We start from the raw sequence: 23,015 nt of genomic DNA on the forward strand, positions 1-23,015 counted from the left end.
TTCTCCACTGTAGCGATTGAATTGTATTTTTAATGTTTTAAAACCGAGAAGGTGACAAGCAAGGCGGTTCCCTCTCAGTGCGTTGATGCCGCCTCACGCTGTGTTGGTGGATCTCCACAGATTAACTTATTCATTTGATTCCTCTACGCTGGCCTGAAGAAAAAATAATAATAAAGAGACAAGGGAGATAAACCAGTATAGGTCTCTTGGGGAAAAAGGCAGTGTGTGTGTGTGTGTGTGTGTGTGTGTGTGTGTGTGTGTGTGTGTGTGTGTGTGTGTGTGTGTGTGTGTGTGTGTGTGTGTGATAGACAGACAGATGAGTTGACCCGAGGGCCTGCCAGTATCCTGGACCCAGGTGGAGAGGACACCATGTGACCCCCGTCACCATGGAGGGTTGTCATTAGCAGCTGCGGTCGCCCTGGGAAACGGGGCCCCTCTGTGTTAAGGTCAGCCATTAACTCTGCGGTAGGCATTGACCGAGATCGACCAATCAATGTTGGAGCAGGGAAACCGAATGAAGCGTACACGATGGGGTGCTCCTTCTTCAATAGGAACACACAGAGAGAGGAAATAATTGACCTCTATGTAGCGCTTCAGGATGAGGTACTTCAGCAGGTCATTTATAATAGATGCTATTGGCTTTTATCAGAGAACATTAATGAATCAGGTAGGGGTTGTTAAAAGATCCTCTGACACGTCGTTATCGGTGTTATATATAATAAATGAGACTGTAACACTTTACTACTCCAATGTTTAGATGATACCGATTAAAGCGAATCAACCTTGCCCTCCAATTGCCCGGTGGGGGGAGGTTTAATAAACCTCAGATAAAGCGATTGCTAATTTTCCACTAAGATCAAGATACAGCACTCAGGCTTGGCCCTGTCCAAGGTGTTGTTGGACCTTTGCTGCCATCACATTGTGGATAACGGATATTAATCCCCCCCCTGCTGTTATTTACTCAACTGTATCTTGTCAGCGTGGCTAATCCTTTCTGTCATTATAACCAACGTGTGTCCTAACACGGCCTTCAGTAATTGCTTGCGCTTGGCTATGTGCTTTAGGCCTCCTTATCGACAACTGAGAACTAGAGTGCACAGATCATTTCTATTCATTGCAGATCATGACAGACGATTTTATTCATAATGATAATAATAATAAACCCTTTACAACAGGAGTGGGACATTTTTATCAACAGAGGGCAAGTGTGGATGCAGGTTTTTGTTGGTACCAAGCAGTAACACGCCTGAATCAACTACTGTCTTGAATCAGTTCAGCATTGATTCTAATCATGAGTTGATTAGCTGGATCAGGTGCTTGGTTGGAGGGTCACTATGAGGAGGACTGGTCACTTCATTTCACAGTCTACGTATGACTTCATACAGTAGTTACATAGAAATATACATGACATCTGTTTTTCTTTTTTACACAGTTGTTACCTAATAACTTATCTGTAACTTTGTAATGTAATCACTGTAGCAAAATACCAGAATGTACCAATTGTGACGTTTTCCAAAGTTAAGTCAAGAAATGACGAGAGGGTTTTCAATGAGTGGCAATGGGACTGTAACACAAAGGGTTAATAACACCACGTCCCACCCGTGCTGTACTGTAAAGATGCTGTATGGTGTGAAACTGTGAACGCTTCATCCCGAGGCCCTCCTCCTCCATCAGCGTGCGTCGGAGCAGATGGCCAGGAGAGCTGAGTCTGTAGGAGCTTCATGCTACATCTAGCTCGCACCTGCCGGGCCGCGTGGCGTGGGGTGGCGTGGCGCACCGCCGGCCTGTCGTTTATTCTGGACGCTGCCTGCTGAATCGTGGGAAGGCTAATAAACCAACCGCAGCGTGCAGCCTGGCGCTGCCTCCTCCTCGGCGTGAATGTCTTCTTCATGCCAGTGTGCGTGCGTGCGTGCGTGTGTGTGTGTGTGTGTGTGTGTGTGTGTGTGTGTGTGTGTGCGTGCGTGTGTGTGTGTGTGTGTGTGTGTGTGTGTGTGTGTGAGTGCGAGTGTGTGTGCGTGTGTGCGTGCATGTGCACGACGTGCATGAACCACAGTATCCATTCGGAGTGAAATCCATAATGTATGAAGTATGCAGCGAACCTCTCTCTCCCTCCTGCATGGACCTTGTGAATCTGCTCACACTGCTCTGTGTGGTCGGGTGGAGAGGCGAGGCCTAACCCCTTGTACCAGAGATGATCAGATGCAGGAGCTATAAAACAGCACATGCTGTTCTAGCTGCCGCCGGCTGCTTGGAATAACCCCGGCTCTCTTAAGGTTTAGTGGAAACGGGTTTCTCAGTGGAGGAGGTGAGTGGCAGGTTAAAAGGCTCTCTAACCCACAGGCTCACTCATTTTAGCATCTTTCTTCTACCACTCAAACGCTAGCTCCCTTCCTCTCTCTCTCTCTCTCTCTCTCTCTCTCTCTCTCTCTCTCTCTCTCTCTCTCTCTCTTCACCCCCTCCTCCCTGCCTTGGGGCTTTCCAGCACTTAACACTGTGGAACGCACGTTGCTTGTGCTATACAGTACGTAATGCTGTTGAGGGGGATTTTTTATATTCCGCGAGTGTGGAATTATGCTGAGGCAGCAGAGAGAGGGAGGGGGGTGGGGGTGGGGGGTGGAAGAGTGGTATCTATGTAGCCATATTTCAACTTAAAACATCACAAGGGCCACATAACGAAGTTATTAGAAGCATCTAGGAGGGTACTGTCATCTAATAGGACTACTATAGGACATAGTTATACCAAAGAGAGGAGGAACCTTCTGCAGCTGTGAAATACCTTAAGAGAAGGTAAGAATGTAAAAGTTGTTATGAATGTTTAACAGCCCCAGGCAAATATTGAAAGGCGCTATAAAGAATACTAAGCACTAGGCATCTCACCCACTACAGTCGGACGCACTGAATAATAAACATTGAAAAATCTATCTCTACGACTGTACCACCTATTTAAGCGTGTTACCCTGTGGTCTAAACCGATAGCGTCGATCCTCACCTTGCATCACAATAACCCACGCTACAACCTGGGCCGTTGCTGTGGAGGAACACACAGAATCATTTATAAGATATTGACACTCCGGCTTGGCGGTGTACAGACAGAAACACGGTGAGAGTTCTAGACTATAGGGCACGCAGCATGGTATCTGTTCTCCTCCTGCAGTGAGCAGGAAACAATGAGAAAAAATAAGGCTTCTTCTAGCCTTATGACTGCCAATGGTCAATAGATTACTTTTTCTTGCTCTGACCGATGGACAGATGATTCACTTTCTGACTCAAATGAATTTGTATTTGTATTTATAAACACTTGTATTTGGATAAAGGTGCCTGCTAAATGTCAAAAATGTAAATGTAAAGTGTAAATGTATGCCATGGGGTTATACAGGGGTGCTGTGCAGTGGTATAGTCTAGTTTTTTCTAGTGGCTATACATATCGTTCATTTCGGAACGCCATAAAAATAAATCTGCGCTCCCTGTCTAGCGTTATATATCTAACATGACATGTTATAAGGCTGATCTGTGCATGATAGTGCTGCATTTTGACATATTTCATGTCGCATTTCCCCCCGTTGATGGTATAGTCAGCCGTTGGCGCTATAATCAGTCCCAATTGTCCAAAAGTCAAGTGCTTTGTAACACAGACAGGGTGAATTTTATGAATGAAAGTGTGAAAGTTCTGTCACAAAACGCTGTTACGTATCCTCGCACATTTTTAAGTGGGTATATGGAAATCCTTGGCCTTTCCTAGTGGGTATACGGCGTAGTCCTGCGTATCACGTAGACTACACCACTGGCGCTGTGTGAGCTCACCTTCTCCAGCATTGTAGGCCAGTATGGAGCGCGCTCTCATCTGCTTGCCCTCCGTGTTCTTCCCGGAGCAGGTATGGGAGCACTGAGACCAGGTGGTCCAGGGGCTGAGGACACAGTCTTTGGGGCAGGGCACCTCACACATGACGGGCATGGGTAGGATGGCATCGCGGCACAGCTGGGTGTCCACATACTCACCTAGGGAGAGACAGAGAGCAGAGGTGTTAGAGACTACAGTTCATACCATGCCAATGGTAGCAGGGTACACATTATAAAGAGATGATATCTTAATCAAAGCCTTGTTCTTATGGTTATGTGAAACATAACACCTGTAATCCCCATAGCACTGAGACTGAAGGGAAAAGAGGCATGGGTTTTCAAAGGTGTGTGTTTATGTATTTATGCCATAACAAAGGCTGACAAATGAACAGACAGAAGCAGACAAACAAGGGGGAAACTAGAAAGCTACCGGGCACAAGGGAGCACCATAAGGTAATACGCAATAACAGCTCCTGTCAAAACAACATTCATAAACTTATGAATAAAAACCGGAGATTTACAACCGTGGGAATTCAAATTCAGTCAGCGAGGTAAGTAAGGGGGTAATCATTTTGCTCGTGCCTCTCTGACAGAAAACGGCGAAGAGAAATGTGCTCGTTTGCAAATCATCGCATCTCTCAGACAAAAACAAAACAGAGCCGTATACAAACTCATGTCTCCGCTGTCGTGTCTTCGACCACGAAGACAACAGAGTGTGAGTCACCGTTGCTCACAGACGAAGGATACTCTGTCTCAGACACGTGGTCCGTTTCCCGATTAGACCATGACAACATGTCCAAACACATCGGGCCCTATTATGCACTTCATAAATAAGACGAGGCGGTAGATCTAAACTTAAGACGTGGAGGCGTGGTCAAGGCCACTTTGCTATTATGCGTGCGGTAGTGGGCGCCTAAAACCCGGCGCTAAGCAAAGAAATTAGTCATGGGTGTGTTTTGGGCGTCTTCTCAATCAACCCAATCAGCGTGCCAGGTGCCATTCCCTTTAAGAACCTGCTGCGTGAAGTCTTTAGCGCTATGCTATTATGGAAGTCCTAAGAAGGAGGTCAGCGCGCTTCTCTGCAGAAGAAAGTAACAAGCTCGTGCATGACATAATGTCAGTTACTGCCTGACGGGTGAAGCGCAGCTCATACAAGCATTGCTGCTCTGTAAACAGAATAAAAGAATATATATATAGGCTATATTATACATATTTTAATAAAAGGCTATAATATAATTGTAATTGCAATATATTATAGCATTATTAACAGTTGGATCACCAATTGAAAGCGCTAAAATGCTTAGATCACGAATCCAGGATTGATTTGAGATTTGGCCCGAGGTAACAAAGTCGTTGCCGGTATATGCGCTCGGCGCGCCGTCTTCGTCTATCATAATTCCTTCCTAGGATATATTCCATTGTTCTCTCTCTCTGGCTTAACATTTGCCAGTGGTGGCATTTATACTGTGACCGTAATTGACGTCTTGCCGTGGAGCCACGTGCGTGTTCATGTGTGCCCACATGCATGCGCAAACCGCGGAGGCGCGCTCGTGTTTCAAAATGTGCATGAAGTCTAAACTTAAGAACTTTTCAAACCACTTCTTAGCGCTAGGATCAAAGTCAGATCGCATAACAGCAGGGGCGCCTAGTGCACTTCATTAACATATGAACACTCCCACAATGAGCAATATATGCACGGGAGTTTTACGTCTTATGTGTGGGCCAGTGGAGGCTGGTGACTTCCAGAATTGAGGAGGCCAATTTTTTTCCCGCTTGCTCGCTTCACTCGCGATGGAATGTTCCCTGTTCTTCTTATCTGTCTTTGTTAAAAATTATTAATTTGTGTTTGGCGGTACTGAAGGGATTGGGACACTCTCAGGATGGTGGATGAAGCAGCTTTTATTGCCTGCACAATGGGTCATCAAATAAACAAAACAATTGGCATGAATCTCTGGTCCGCCTGCAGCAGCTATTGTCCCTTCTGCTCAGGCTCACAACATTCACCACAACATACTACATACAATCAATGACATGTCAAAAGCACTCAAACACTATGTCAATCAGACACACAACATACAATTCAGAACAATACTTCATCCATTTCTAATATTTATCCTGCAGAACAGCACTCATACACGCGTGTGGCGGAAAAAGGTACTACACGGAGGCCAGGCCTCCTGTTCCCACCCATTTTCAATGATTTGGCCAATCACATATTGCCATGAAAAAAATTGCATTACATTGACTTCTATGAGAAACCACTTTCCTAGGGGAGGCCTGGCCTCCGTGTAGTACCTTTTTCCACCACACGCGTGTATGAGTAATAGAAACGGATAGGGATTCTGGCCTGTAGGTGCTTTACAATTGCAATATTGGGTTTTAGCCATGGAAAAGATTTATGAACAAAACGGAAATAATATTAATAAATAATATTTATATAAAAATAAAAAATATATGTTTTTTGTTAAATAAATAAAAAATAAAATATATAATTATTGCTTTTTAAAATCTATCTCTCTTCTCTCAAATTATTGGGGAGGCCAGGCCTCCTCCACCTCTATGGAGGAGCCTCCACTGGTGTGGGCGCCTATCGACACCTGCATAATAGCAGTAGCGCGTATGAAGCGCATAATAAGGGTGGCGGTAGGTCTTAACCTGGCGGTGCGTCTTAATTAAGACTTAAGACGGCAAGTTAAGAAGTGCATAATAGGGCCCATCATCTCCTACATCGCTCCTAACTCTCGACACCAGCCCGTGACATTCATGAGAAAACATGACATACGACCATCGTATTTCTTAATAATTGGCTTTTAACATAAATATCATATACTGTATATATATGCATGCTTTTAGATTGAAGTGCAATTTCAATGTCCACCCTCATACATATTCCTCATGGCTGTTTAATGACATAAAACTACTGGGGCAGCCAGAACAGTATGAAGAGGAGGTTCACTTGCAGTTCAGTAGCCTCCAAAACACATTAATACTACATAATGTTTCTCCTCTATAAAGATGGGGTTAAATCGGATGAGACAGCGGTACGCAGGGGGGGAACTGTCAGATAATAGGATGTTTGAAAACATGAATGAAAAGCTGTATTCTCTAGAGCCTAAACAGAACTACACACTTGAGGGAATGAGGACGTGGGGACGTATTTAGCTTTCATCTGAAACATTTTACAGGTTTATAAGCGTACTGCAATGACTTTATTCAACAGCTCTCTAATGGAAATGTTAAATGGGCACTGTGGTCCTCTGTGGCTTAGGTTGTGGGTTTGATTCCCGCTGGGACTATACACTGAAAAATGCGCTCACTCCAATGTAAGTCACTTCAGGTAAATATTTTTGGGGAAAAGGCATACATACATAAAGATTATTAAAAAAAATTTTTTTTAAAGGCATACATACATATATATATATATATATTTTTTTTTTAAAGGCATACATACATAAATGCTTTTTAAATATAATATTAAGCATTCATACTGTTCTAGAGGGAGAGGTTGGGTGTAGGCCAGATGTTGAAGGTCAAACTAAGGATAGAGGACCCTGGAAAGACTCAATATGAATTGTCCAAAATGGCTTAAAAAGGAAACGGACAACTGAGGAGGCTTAGTGGATTTAGACCTTCGAGGTCCTTTCAAGGATTTTCAGGACCTTAAATAGTGTGGAGCCCCGCACAGAACTGTATCGATCGTAATCCGCAGGACACCCCCACCACAGGCTTAGCCTCCAACATACCCCACCCCCAACCCTCCCCACCCAGCCCAACCCACCCCAACCCACCCCATTCCAGCAGTTCCTTTGTGGCAAGGTATCAGTGAAAATGCCATTGTGACGGGACAGAGACCAGTAAGTCAGATGACACATCTGGAACCCAGGGAAAAAAACAATCAATATTCATCAGCAACAGACAACAGGGGATCAATAAGGCCCAGCCAAGAGGGACTTGGAGGGCCGCCATGTGTGTGTGTGTGTGTGCGTGTCTGTGTGTGTGTGTCTGTGTGTGTCTGTGTGTGTGTGTGTGTGTGTGTGTGTGTGTGCGTGTGTGTGTGTGTGTGTGCGTGTGTGAAGAGGGGCATTGCTCATTGACGTGGACACACAAACACACACACACACACACGATGGAAGTCATCCTTGAGATATAGATGCTGGGGAAAATCATTAAAGTGTTTGTATGACACTAATGACTCTCATGATGCCTTCTGTGACAGCGGACTTATGCGTGGAGCGCGGACGCTGGTTTCACTCACAAGTTTCACCCTCCACCCCCCAACAGGAGGAACATTGCACACTCACGACTTCAATGTAGCTTTTGCACTACTGCTGTTTGCACATACCATACTATTATATTGGTCTCTAATTGCACATATGAAAACCTATCGCCCTTGTTCTGTATATATCAGATGTACCCCTCATATTGATATTCATTACACGTATATTGACTTTTTATATTCATATCCATTGCATTGTATATTGAATTCCATATTAATTTACTTATACTCACTGTAATACCAATGTAATACTGTGCATACATCTTAACTGTACATATCATCACCCTTCGCCCTTGTTCTGTATATATCATACTGTAAAAATAGCTGTACTGAACTGTACTCATCATATTGATATTCATTACACAGTAATTAGTAATACAGTATATTGACTTTTTATATTCATATCCATTACAAGTATATTGACTTCCATACTAATTTACTTATACTCACTGTAATACTGTATACTGTCGTGCACTATCTGGTTAGATGCCAAAGTGTGTTTCGTTGTCTCAGTACTTGTACTTGTACTTGTCAATGACAATAAAGTTGAATCTAATCTAATCTAAAAAAAGTACTCCAAGTCTGAAGCTATACACGCTTACTCAGCACTCAACACTATAAATCAATCACGACTTCAGAGAGGAAATAGTTTACCATTTTGTCCAGAATGCATGTTTTCAGCAAAGTACACACTGTATAGTGTAAATAAACCAACATAGTGAAATATGGCCCGTTCCAGCACCTTCTCTTGGAGAACACCTTCTCCCTTTTCTATTCCTGCATGTCAGACAGTAATCAACTCAGTAGAACATACAGCTTCCAAACCACAGCTGTAGGTCGCTGTATAGGCACCTGTCTTTACGGAGCTTTGCAAGCAATCCAAGTGATCAAAGAGGGCGGTTTTCTCCTTTCAACATTACACACATCACATGTTTGAGTCAAATGCCCTCTCCTCTACTTGAGTCTGAACTGGTTGTTGATGGAAATGTACCAGGCAGCGTCTGACATCTCCTCTATTCAATTTGTGGCACACCAAGAGAAGGCCACCGCTTACACTCTCTCACACACACACACACACACACACACACACACACACACACACACACACACACACACACACACACATACATACTCTCACACACACACACACACACACACACACACACACACATACTCACACATACTCACACACACACACACACACATACATACTCACACACACACACACACACACACACACACACACACACACACACACACACACACACACTCACACTCGGAGGTAATGGAGAAGACAGGCAGGATCCATCCAAAGTGACCATGTGGAGCCAGGTGAGTTAATGTAATTCACCAATAACTCTGATTCAACAGGGTGCCATGAAAACAATAAGCCCACACCGCTTGCAGCCATGTTATAGAGTACCTCTCTGAGAAAAAGGGGGGAGATAGGGAGGAAAAGAGGGGGGAGAGAAGGGAAGGAGGAAGGAGAAGATGGGAGAGATGGGAAGGAGAAAGGGGGGGGTGTGGGGAAGAGAAGAGGGGGGAGAGAAGGGGGGGAGAAGAGGGGGGAGGGATGGGGATGAGAAGAGGGGGGAGAGAAGGGGAGGAGAAGAGGGGGGAGAGAAGGAGAGGAGAAGAGGGGGGAGAGATGGGGAAGAGAAGGGGGGAGGAGAAGAGGAGGGAGAGAAGTGGAAGGGAAGAGGGGGGAGAGATGGTTAGGAGTAGAGGGGGGAGAGAAGGGAAGGAGGAGGGAGAAGAGGGGGGAGAGATGGGGAAGAGAGGAGGAGGAGATTAGAAGAGGGGGGAGAGATGGGGAGGAGAAGAGGGGGGAGAGGTGGGGAAGAGAAGGGGGGGAGGAGAAGAGGGGGAGAGGAGGGTAAGAGAAGGGGAGGGGGGAGGAGAAGAGGGGGGAGAGAAGTGGAAGAGAAGAGGGGGGAGAGATGGGTAGGAGTAGAGGGGGGGGTGGGGAGGAGAAGAGGGGGGAGAGAAGTGGAAGAGAAGAGGGGGGAGGGATGGGTAGGACTAGAGGGGGGTGGGGGGGGGGGGTGGGGAGGGGAAGAAGGGGGGGGGGGGATGGGGAGGTCACCTTGAACAAATCTGTAGGTTTTTCTTGCCTCCCCGAGACATGCTACCTAGGCTGGTTTACCGCAGAGCTAAAATGGGTCAATATTATACAGGGTGCCTATAGGGATGGAGGGATGGAGGGAGAGAGAGAGAGAGAGAGAGAGAGAGAGAGAGAGAGAGAGAGAGAGAGAGAGAGAGAGAAGGAGAGGTGGTTGGGACACGGAGAGGAACATTTGTCAGCGTTTCACCTCAGTGCTACAGTATTTCTCCTTGCGATCTGAAACAATCACTCTCCCACTCAGTCCTGGTGCTCCCCGAACAGTGCCACTGCTGGTGCTCATCACTGTGAGGCATGATACATGTGTCTGGTTAACGCATGCCACATCTATCTGGTTCTGGACACCACATTGTCAGCACTTGTAATAATCAATATGCCTATACTGTTATGCATCGCTCTCACACAATCAATCTCTCGCTATGAAAGGATATTATTTTCGATTGAACGAAGGCACAAAGGGACTAGTAATACCATAGCCAAGCCTCTCTCTCTCTCTGTGATCTACCTCAGAGTGAGTGTGCTGCCTTTCACCGGTTGGTGGAGAGATGAGGAGGACAGTGGATAATCATTGCCAAGGCGACAGCGAGGTGCAGACATTGGAATGGTGTGAATGGAGACCTTAATTACTATTACAATATGAGATGTGATTGAGAAGTATGAACACCCTTCCTCCCCCAACCTGCCATCTCTCTCGCTCTCTCCCTCTCTCTCACCCACACACACACACACACACACACACGCACGCCCTCCCTCCATCCCTCCCTAGGGTCCTCATTAGGCTCCAGTATGCTACGGTTCAGGAATCTCCTCATAATTGCTGTATTCATATGAAAAGATTTTATTGAAGGAATAGCTGGAAAAAAAACAGGATGTAAAATACAATTACAATGGACTTTCTATAATTGAATCATTAATGCAAAGTGAGTTCTTTTCACATTTCTCTAACAACACCCAGTGCGAAAAAGAGAAGACTTTAGTCATTTCTCATTTCTATCTTTAGTCCAGTCGATATTTAATGATTGTCCTTACCTTCTCTCCCTCAAATCTCAGATCAATTATTTTCATTTGATTGAAAATCCACTCAGGTATTACACACACATAACGAACTGTTCTCCCATAACAGTTTTCATTGGTAAAATCTCTAGTCAGCTACACTTATTCTTCTCCATTGTTCGAAATTATTTAGATAAGGTGAATTAAATTGGAATCCAATTAATTAAATCATACTGGAATTTGACTAAACGGCATCACTCCAACAGCCCCCCGGTCAACCCAAACACAGTATTCACCTCCTGAGACATTAAAAATGCATCAGTACAAGCCTCTCAAGGTACACTGTTTCCTGTTACACATGCAATAACAAATGTTTGCTCTGTACCACACACAGCCTCAGAGAATATCTTTGTGATGGCGGGGGGGGGGGGGGGGGGGGGGGGTGAAGGTTAGCATCTCTTTGATTTAGTGTTGTAGTTGTGGTGCCATTAAAAAAACACAGACACAGACTCAAACTCAAATGTTAGTTCTTAGGAGACCATGGTTAAAGCTGTCACTTGGGCTGTGTGTGGGGGAGTGTGTGACGTATAATAATATTATGAATGAGAAAAGAGAAGGATTTCAATGTGTGCCCAAGAAGACTTGTCATTGAGAAATACTACAATATGAAGCTGCACTTTGTTAATGGACCACTGCAGTATAGTTTTATAATCCACTGTTATTGTAAGGCAGAAGCGGGGGTTACTGATGTTTCATAGAACCTCACAACTGGTTTGTGCCACTGTGGCCCAGTTTCATTTATCGAAAGAAAAGAAAGAGCAGGTGCTGTGTGTGTGTGTGTGTGTGTGTGTGTGTGTGAAGCCTTGTGCTAAGGGGCCTGTGTGAAGCCACACAAGCCACAGCCTGCTGCCTGATGTCCCCCGGGGCCCGGCACAAGCAACTGGCCGTAATTGTGCTGGCTGAGAGTGTACGGCACCAGGAGAGGTGTGCTGGCACTGCCTGAGGGATCACACACACACACACACACACACACACACACACACACACACACACACACAAACACAAGCACACACGCAAACACACACACACACACACACACACACACACACACCCACGCACACACACGCACACACACCCACGCACACACACACACACACACACACACACACACACACACACACACACACACAAACACACACACACACACACACACACACACGCACAAGCCTCCATAGACTTGTGCAATCTTATAACAACACACACAATAGAGAAATGTAGCCCCTTACAACAACTACAGAAGCAGCAATTACCATGTTGGGCATCGGTCCAAGGCCAAGACCCAGCGGAGTCAGTTCAAAGGAAGGCCAGGCAGCACAGGCCCAGAGCAATATGGGTTTGTAGGCACAAACGCACCCAGGACGTATTGGAACACAATCTCTGAACGAACCATGAAAACCCACTATTGCCTGGTAATTATGAATTCAGTGACACAACAAAGAATAATAAAGTAAACGTGATTACGTAGACGTGAGAGTTGACATACGGTGTGTTCATTTATGATTATCTCCTTACTCATTAAGAACGCAAAACCCAAAGCAATGTACCCAATCCCAAAGGCAAAGTCATTACTAGACTGACTCCACTACGGAGTTGATTCCTGTTTAGCCTGCAGACAGGTGTGTAAACTGAAGATAGGGACGTCTTCTAGAGGATGTTAATAACCCACTGTTAGGTAAAGGTCATGATGTGCTCAGATTGAATGCCCGCAGCGCTCTCATATCCATATCTTAAAATAAGGAATCCGACTCTCCGCTTACCGTCACTGTTGACGCACTGAACTTGCGGGATCTGAGTGCCCGGTCCGCACTCTCTCTCGTTGTCCGGGATACACTCGTCCAGCTTCACCAGCAGCCAGTCGTAACAGCTGGGGTCGTCACACGGTATGGCCTCCACCAGGTGCGGGCAGTTACCGGTGCCTCCCGTCGGCTCGTTTGCGATCTTCCTCTTCCTCAGCTTTAACCCTGTTAGCGGAAAAAAAAACATTAGCGAACTTAATAAAGAGGTAATGAACATCGAAAAACCCGCCCCCGCTCTCATCAAACACTAACCCCTCTGTGGTCTTTAGAGGCACCAACTTGTTTTTGGATGAGCAGTTTTAAAATGTGCAACTTAAGTACATTAACTCTACTCGCCATTTGCAGCGCGGCCTTTGATGATAAGCGGAATATTGCATTTAACATGACAGCCCATTAAGCCCAGAAGATGACTGAAATTAGAGGAACAGTTCAGCGTAATGAATATTATTATTTTTTCCCTCATTACACCGACTTTTAGCCAAAGTGACTAATGTATGCAGCAATCCATTAATACAGCAGGGGATTGGGCTCCTCAAAGGGTTTTCCTAGCTCAAGGGCATGGTAGTAGCACTGTAGCTGCAGAACCAGAGGGAGGGGGAGGGGGGGGAAGGGGTTGTGAGGCTAGCCCAGCCCAAGGTCACCTATGTCCAGCCCTGAGCTCTAATCCACACTGCTGCTTGGGCCCGATAAGGGAGCAGGACAGTAGGGTGCCTCCAGGACTCAGGTGGAGATGTCTGACTCTCTCTTTTTCTCTCTCTCTCTCTTCTGATTATTTCTCTTCCTTGTTCTTGTTCTTCTCCCGAACCTTTATTTAATCAGGGGGGTCAGCTGAACGTGTTTTGTCATGTGTGTCGTGGCCGAGGTGAAGGTTTTATCAGGATGAAAGCAAAGGGGGTGGGGGGGGGTGGGGTTTGGAGAGGGGAGATGCAGGATGGGGATACAGACCAGGGGATCAGCTATGCTATCATTCAATCACATCAGTCATGTAGGCCTAAAGGACAGCAAGGTACCCAGATCGAGAGAGAGAGGCCCCTTTCACCCGATCAAAATCAATGCATCGGGGCTCATTGTGCAGTGGACATGTGATGGTAATGGCTGCAAACCAGCATGGTTTGGTAACATCTCAAAGGGTCGAGCCAAATAACTAGAGAAAACAGCCTGTTACCTGAAAAGACAACCCGTTAGTGGGGAATACACGATGTTACTAGGACTCTAGGCCAACATTATTGGTAGCTATCCAATTCCAGTCTGCACTCGTTTGGACAGCCTATACAACGAATGACAAACGTTCATTGAACTAATGCACTAGGATCACAGCATGTTGATGCTTTCGCCCGGTGTCATGGGGATAAAAAAGATTTAGTGCCCAGAGGAACCCTTTGAGTCCACATCTCTCCCGATAATGAGAGCTAGGGTACACACACTGGAGTAGGTGTGTGTGTGTGTGTGTGTGTGTGTGTGTGTGTGTGAGAGAGAGAGTGTGTGTGTCCGCTATATATAACATACAGTAGGAGATGAGCGTGTGGCGCGGTGAGAGAGAGAGAGAGAGAGAGAGAGAAAGAGAGAGAGAGAGAGAGCGAGAGAGCGAATCCATCATTAAGATGCATCGAGGAGAATTTCCAGCCATCCCTTCCATTTGAGGCGCTTCATTAAGGGAGAGTCAATATGCATTAGTCATGGCACAGACCGCTGTTCCAGGGACAATTAAGGGCTGAGCCGGCGAGCATGTCAGCCTCACTGATGGACTAGCACCAACTGTCACACCGCCTAACAAAGAGGGAGAGACAAGACACCGCCTCCACCCTCCCTACACCTCTGTCTTTACCCCCACCCTCTACCTCTCTCTCTCTCTCTCTCTCTCTCCTTCTCTCCCTCTCACCCCCCCCTCTCTCTTTCTCTCTGCCTCTCTGTTTCTCTCTGTCTCTGAATCTGTCTCTGAATCTGTCTCTCTCTCTCTCTCTCTCTCTCTCTCTCTTTCTCTCTCTGTCTCTCTCTCTCTTTCCCCTTTCCTCTCTCTGTATCTCTCCTTCCCTCTGTGTGTCTCCCGCCTTCCCTTCATTATGGACAAGCACCGTAGGGCTTGGTGAATGTGAAGATCGTTGTCACCCTTTGTGTTATTGTTTGGAATAGCCGTGCAGACAGAGGGGGAGGTGGAGCTGTCCATGGTGCTGTACACATGACAATCACTGTGAGAGAGAAATCAATGTCACATTCACACCTCTCTTTGGCATAGAGGTGTCAACACCTCCAGTCTGCAACATTTATTCTAGTTTCTTTTGATTTAGTGGCAGCTACAGTGACGTTTCATACTTTAGAATACTCAATCGAACACTTCACATTCAATAAAAAAAAAAATCTGACTGAACACTTGCTCTCGTTGAGTGTTTTTGACGTCTTCATTCTGTTGTATTAATATACCCCGCTTGATTTTCTTTGCTGTTGTAACCACGGAGACATGGCATGTTTCAGCGGCATGACTAGATAATAAAGAAAATTGATCCAGAGACTCATACAGTGTCATAAATCAACATTTAGAGGAATTCAACACAAATGAAGATGGAGTTTTAGAGTTACGTACACTTACCAGAATCAATACAATTTAAGCTGTCCAATTGTTTAAGCAGTTCATTGTCAATGGTAATATGACTGATTATTGTGTACTGTAATAGACTTTAGGCCATATCGACATAGTAAACACAATTAACAGTAACACTGGTGTCAACAATGTGCTGCTGGTGTCTCTTCCAAGGCTGCTACTAATACTACCCACAGGCTATTAATACCCACAGGCCATTAGGTGGCTAGACTACGACCTCAGGTTGGAGACTACCCCCCCCCCCCCCCATCATCAGACACTGCTTTTTGCACATCTTGCACTACACTGTAAATCCGTGTTTCTCAACTGTTAGGTCGCAGACTCGTTCTGAATGGGTTGTGTGGTAAAACATTTTTAAATAATAATTAAAGCCCAAAAAAAATAGTTAGCCTATAGTGTTTAGCTTTCTGATGTCAGGCTTTTATTTAGATAGATGTGGGTGAAAGACGTGCAGTAGGCTAGCCGTTGCCATGGCAACATGAACTTAGCCTGTCACTTGTCATTCGAGCAGTAGCTAAATATGGCAAAGCGCAAAAATGTAAAAAAAAACTCGGCTATTGTTCCCCAAAACACCAGCTGCTGTCACATATGGATTTACGTACACTGACAATAAAAATGGACTGAAACCCCAGTGTGTGTCACTCAGAAGTTCGCTGGCTATCGAGGGGAAAGGTGTCACGATTTTACGAACTTAGAACAGAAATCGCAGCCTTCCTTTCAGAGAATAACTTGCCTTATACTGAACTGTTTGACGACGAAATCTGGCTCGCACGAGTTGCGTATCTTGCTGATGTGTTCGAGCACCTCAACACATTAAAAGTGTCTATGCAAGGGCAAAAATGCCCTGAAAAGAATTCTCACGGCGCATCTCACAAAACTGCAAGCTCAGTTTCACAACGGCTTCCCGGAGAAACATGGAGGTGATCACTGGATCAGTGACCCCTTCGGAATCGACATGGAAAGCGTCACATTGCCTACCTATGCGAAAGTGGCCTCTCAACTTTGGTCCAGCTCAACTCAAAGGAGAGGAACAGGTTGGACACTGAGCATGATCTGAGAGTAGCTCTGTCTACCATCACCCCAGACTTTGAAACTCTTATCAGGAGTAAAGCACATCCCCAATTATCTCATTAGCTTCCCCAAATGCCTGTTGAGTGACAGCCTGTTTAGTAGGCCTACTCAGAGCTGATCATAATTGTGTGTGTAAACACAGATATGTAGTTATGATGTTAATTTACAGTGTAAATGACCTACCACTGTATAAACCGCTGATACACTGCACCCATTTGCACTACTTTTGCATTACCACTGTCTGTGTTCTATTATTAGTTATAGCTTTATTACTACCTTATTACATGGTATTGTCGATTTATTGACTTATTGATGTATTTACTGTTGTTGTACGAGGAGCTAGATTCATGAAGAATTCCACTATATCACCTACGATGTACGTGACCGATAACCTTCGATTTGATTGGATTTGATTTGGCTGTACCATTCCAAGATGGCCGCCGATGGCCTACCTTTCTTTGCCACTTGATCCTGGCAGTTCTCGAAGGTGCAGGGTCCCCAGGCGCTCCAGGAGGACACGTCACACTCCACGGGACAGGCGATGTGACACAGCTGAGTGGTGTTGGGGGACAGGCCCAGGCACAGGTCAGTGTCCACCGGCCGGGAGGCTGCAGGGGGGAGAGAGGCAGAGGCTGTAGTGGGAGGAGGACGTCCACATTCACACTATCAGGTCGGGACATGTTCTCTGGCAGTGGATCAGTTTTTGCGTTGTCTCAAAAGAAAGAACGGCGGGCTAAAAACATGGACGCCGACGATATCATCCTTTGTTGTACACAGTCAGAGGAGATTACGACAGCTACACCAGATAAAGAGTGAAAGCCAGGACAGACTGTTTGTATTCATGAACATACTTGCCGGCACTTCCTCACACCCCTATTACTGAATCTTTGAAATCCAAGAGAACTATTTGCAAACAGTTTTACCTTTCATTTCAGTGTTCACATCTTTCCAAAACCAGCCTAGTTTGAAACAACAAAGCCTTTTCCTCTATCCCCGGACAACAGGTCAGGCCCCAGTGAAAGAATGTGTGTGTGTGTGTGTGTGTGTGTGTGTGTGTGTGCTTGTGTGCGTGCGTTTGTGTGCGTGAGCCGTAGGTGACTCTCTACAAGGTCACCGCTCTGATGAATCATTCTCCCTGCGCCATGACGGAATCCAACCTCATTCACATGCAAATTGCCTCCACTTGGCCAAAGGTGTGTCGTTTTAATAGAGTGTCTCTGTGTGCCTGAGCACTTGTGTATGTGTGTGTGTGTGTGTGTGTGTGTGTGTGTGTGTGTGTGTGTGAGTGTGTGTGTGTGTGTGTGTGTGTGTGTGTTTATAGGTGATGAGCCTGTTTCTTTTCTCTCCAAATTGCATGTGCCGCATTAGATTTGTAACTGTGAAATTATTGTGTTGACGCTAGTCGATAAGGCGCAATCAAGCAGAGTACAATATGTGTTAAGCTTCCAAACGTGAAGTAAATGGATGCTTACTACCTGCGCCGGCCAGCTGTTGAAGCACAGGCGTCAAATGACCTGTTGGTTACCACGGTAATGACTCCACGTGTTTACACGTCGTGTGAACTCTCCGCCGGCGCATTCTCATCGCAAACAATTGGACATGATTGTTCAAGTGGCTCGTTGTGAATTAGTTCTCGACTCTGCATGGCTGTCCTGATAGACAATGGCCTCCTGTTCCATGTTGCCTGAGTGCGAATTAGCTCTGAGTGCCTCCTTCATAGTAGCGACCATAACAAAGCTTGATTAATGAACATCTCCTTGCAGGTTGACCTTGCCCAGGTGGCACGTCTTCTGCCCTGCTGCCAGATGGTCTAGACTCTCCCTCCCCTCCACCCCTCCTCCTCGACGCAGGTGTTCCTGAGGCCAAATTAGGACCTCCAAGCCCAGGCAGGACCCCTGCCGCTCGCCCTCTTCCCCCCACCCCCTCACCATCACCATCAATAACTCACTCGCGGTGCCAGCTGAGCTGGGAACGCCATGGCATCACAGATACAGCTTTGAGGGTGTGTGTGTGTGTGTGTGTGTGTGTGTGTGTGTGTGTGTGTGTGTGCATGCCCCCCAATAGGGCTCCACATTGATTACAACCAGGGGTACCACTGGCAATAAAGCTGGCTTGAGCTAATAAGCATCAAAGCCAATACAATTGAATCAGCTCCACTGCCTCCCTCCCTCCCTCCCCCCTCCCTCCCTCACATCCTCCCTCCCTCACATCCTCCCTCCCTAACCATGCACAGTAGCTGTAATGGACAAAGATTGAGACAGCTGCTTTTCCCAGTTGTTTGGGGCCTCCCTGCAGAGTAAGAAAATAAACCGGGCCTTGTTCAGCCAAATGAGAGAATCTGGATGTGATGTTGTATTGGCAGGGAGAATGGGGGGGAAAGCTGCTTTTGATCAAGCAAAATGCACACTCCAATTCAGCAGTGTTTTGGCATTCATAACGCGAGCTGGTGAAGCCAACTGTAATCCCTACATGATTGAAACCGAATTTCGGCCCAAATAAAGCTTTCATCTTCCCATGTAAATCGCAGGCAGAATGGGCACACGTATAGGTCGGAAACAACCCATATCACTAATCTGGCTGTGGGTAAAACGTCCGTCAGAGGTTTCCCCTGGGAGTTAAGAGATGTGACTGGCTACTAAACAATGCAGGCTCAATCACATAAGGGATTTAACGATCATCCTTGAAAGCAAATGACAATATTACATCAGCGTAAATCAGACCACAGATTTCCTCCATGCGGAGCTTTCTATCCGCATTCCACAAGGACACCGCTCATTGTTGAATGCTGAGACCAAGATTTGGACAATAATATGTGACGGATTCAGCTGCAAATAGCCAGGATGAACACCATAATAACCCAGTTAACTGTCTGTCCAGGACAAATTTCACTCTGGGGACAAAGTATATATTTTCCTTATCTTAACGCGTAGATATCGATGATAGAGAGAGAGATAGAAGACACAGGAACGTCTATGGAAATACCTAAAGTGAAACGGTGATCACGTCATCCGCACTGAGAATCCATCCGTTACAAACTGCAGGCTGTAAACATAACCGGAGACATTTCTGGAGACAGACATCACCGCTATGATCGCTAGCCAAAGTAAATCTGAGCGGTTGCTAACGGCCTGTGAATGTCCTGATTTATCAGGTTTATTAAGCGTGTAGGTAAGGTAAATGGAGTCATTGACTGGAATTTACCGTCAATGTGCTACCACGCTGACTCTCTATTGCTGGCAATCAGAACAATAACGATGCCTGTCTCCAGGAAATAACTGTGTGTTCATTCTGTCGTTTGTGCCGTACGCACCTTCGCATTACACCATGATTGTGTCATGGAGAGGGCAAGGACGAGGTAAGAGTCTCACCAGAGGATGCTTGTGGCTGCAGGTAGGCCTGTCTCTGTCTGTCTCTGTCTCTGTCTCTGTCTCTGTCTCTGTCTCTGTCTCTCTCTGTCTCTCTCTGTCTCTCTCTCTCTCTCTGTCTGTCTCTCTGTCTGTCACCCTCCCTCTCATCTCCCAGTAGATCCTGTCACGTCCCGCTGCAGGATCCTTCCTTCATAAGCCCATAATCTTCCCCTGGCCACAGCCATGTAGGCACCTCATCTGAGCAGCTCACCGTGTCAGCTCACAGTGCAGACCTCCAGTACTCTATCGCTGGGCACGGAGAGAGTCCACATGCAGATACAGTCAAACCTTTAACAGCAAAAGTGCCTGTTTCTGCAATTCTCTGGCTGGGAGAGAGCAGCTGGAGCCATTTGAATAATTTCTGTGAGCTGTGGCCAGTTGAGCCCACTGACCAGATGGCTAGAGAACTTGTGTGTCAGTTCTGGATAAGCATGGGCGTGTTACCAACCCATGGTCACCTATATATATATATATATATATATATATATATATATATACTGTATATATACGCTCAGAGTACCGCTTCTGCTTTAAAAGCACACTCGCCTCCCTCCTTCCCTCTCTACCTCCTTTCCTCTCTCTATCTCTCTCACTCTCGTTCTCTCTCTCCCTCTTATCCCCCCCCCTTTTTCTCTCTCTCTCTCTCTCTCTCTCTCCCTCCCTCCCTCCCTCCACCCCACCCCCATCTCCTATCCTCCCTCTCTTCCTCTCCATTTTCATTAACACATTCATCTATCCCAGCTCCAGGTGTAATGTGGGGTAGGAACACTCTAAATCACCTTCCTGTTTCACACATGGCCGGTAATGCTGGGGAAGTCAGGGGTGTAAGCGCCGAGATGATTTGGGGTGCTTGCGTGCACAAGTCGAGTCAGGAGAGATTGCTCAAACAACCCCAGCCAAATGCGTCTGTCGACTAGCCTGTTCCACGGAGAGGGTATCGAGCCGGGTTAACTAAATGTGACAAAACATTTGCTGTAACAAACAGTGTATTTCCCTCAGTTCAGTGGTGTGTAAACAGCCTTATATATTGTGCATTATCCGCAAACAGAGTTAATCATGATGTTGCTGACTGGGGAAATCTGCTGGTGCATTGCCATGGATGTCATTGTCAGTGTTATGGGTAAATAACAAGGAAATGAAAAAAAGAGCTTTTACTTTCCTTGGCGAATAAAAATAAAAAAAATCACACCCTTGGAAACATTCTAGAGCAAAAAAATGGTTATTTAAAAGGACTCTTCGAGAGTCAGAATATCAGGGACGTACTGCACTGGAAGTCACAGAGGAAATGACATATTATTACGGGTGGAGATTTGGAACAGAAGCATGCTGAGAAGGTTTTTACCTTCTTTGCTCTTGAGCGAGCTGAGGTTGGAGGGCGGGTCGGTGCTGGCCTGAACACAGTACACCTCACGACTCTGGACCCCGCCCCCACAGAGGCCCGTCTGGTTGCCACGGCGGCGGTCCTGTTGGCTTAGCAACATATCCACCCTGCATTCGCTCCATTCGGTGGTCTTCCAGTTATAGCTGAGGAGGAGGAGGAGGAGGAGAGGGAGGGAGAAGAGGAAGGGGGGGGGGAGAGACATGAGTACAGTGGTGAGCCTGGTGTTGACAGTATGACATAGTATTCAGCTGCATCCACATCAGTGTGTTTAATACCAGCTGTGAATCAAGAGCGCTCCATACGAACTGGGCAGATGCAAAGCCAAAGCCTGATTGTCCTACTAGATCATGTCTCATTCAGCCTCACTGAGTTTAATGTCTGTCATGCATAAATAGACACTCTGATATAATAAATAGACGATACAAGACTATTAGAAAGATAAGAAGGCGAGATGACTTGAAGGCGAGATGTTTGGTCTATTTATGACAGTGGGTTTCATATTTCTTTCTCTCTGGGCTGGGTACAGTTACTTTTTTCATCGGAAAAAAATTGAGCATTCCCAAAGGAGTTTGTCTGCTGCGCACACAGTGAGATTATTAGACTGCAAAAAGAACACTGCAATAAATGTTGCATTATCCATCTATCTAGTCCCCTTGAAATGAATAAACCATGACAACGCACAAACTAATTTGGAGTCTTTACCACAAGTATTATTCAGCCAGTAAACAGCATTAGTATTCATTAGAATAGAGCCGGGTGGACGTGGTGCTTCGACAGCATAACATATTGTTTGGCTTCTTCGACTTCTCTTTACTGTTGACCTTAGATCTCTGTGTACAGAGAGAGCCGCAGGATTCACAATCCATCTTCAATGGCCCTCAGAGAAAGTCTCTGACCTAGACGGCCCTCTGCGGATACATTCACCTGAATTAAACCAAAGGAAATCATACACTATAAGTGCTTTTCATAGACAGAGGTTTGTTGAATGGCACTGAATTAATAGAATCCGTTGCAGAGGGTCAGCTAAATGGACGGCCTCTGTCGCCGCGGTAATAATGGAATTCATTTGAGGTCACCAATGAAAGGGCTCCATATTCATGAGCGGAGTTTCCCGGGTCGCCATGGCACTGCATGGGTACAAGGAGGCCCCTGGGACAGCAGATGGGGAACACTAGCAGAGGAATCCCTCAATAATATAGACTGGCCTGATGCCACAACATTCACACCTCTCTCCTGCTCTCTTCCTGCACTTCCTCAAATAGATAGGAGCACCTGGCATGCCAACATTGATTTCCTGTTCTTCTCACATCATTAGCAAGGAAGAAAATGCAGATTTGTTTGTTTTTACCCGTCGAGAAAAGGTGCACTTGGTTTTTATTGTGACCACATAGATATGTGTCAGAGTTCATACAGGCTACTATGCTCCTGTACAATATGAATACATCTTATGAGATTAAATGATGCAGAATTTTGTAT

At 45.9% G+C, this 23,015-nt stretch overlaps 1 protein-coding gene across 1 annotated transcript in view; it reads right to left on the reverse strand.

The window, feature by feature from the left end:
* The window catches only part of thsd7aa (thrombospondin, type I, domain containing 7Aa), a gene marked incomplete at both ends in the record, with an annotated part of 118,040 nt that overhangs the window by 41,732 nt on the left and 53,293 nt on the right, over window positions 1–23,015 (reverse strand). The window contains 5 exons of the mRNA XM_080527735.1: window positions 2,990–3,028; window positions 3,802–3,996; window positions 13,046–13,249; window positions 17,204–17,359; window positions 21,501–21,682. Of these exons, the coding sequence (XP_080383861.1) occupies window positions 2,990–3,028; window positions 3,802–3,996; window positions 13,046–13,249; window positions 17,204–17,359; window positions 21,501–21,682 (776 nt within the window). The remainder of the gene's footprint in view (window positions 1–2,989; window positions 3,029–3,801; window positions 3,997–13,045; window positions 13,250–17,203; window positions 17,360–21,500; window positions 21,683–23,015) is intronic.

This window comes from Nansenia antarctica, assembly GCF_963989245.1.
Source record: "Nansenia antarctica genome assembly, chromosome: 3".
NCBI lineage: Eukaryota > Metazoa > Chordata > Actinopteri > Argentiniformes > Microstomatidae > Nansenia > Nansenia antarctica.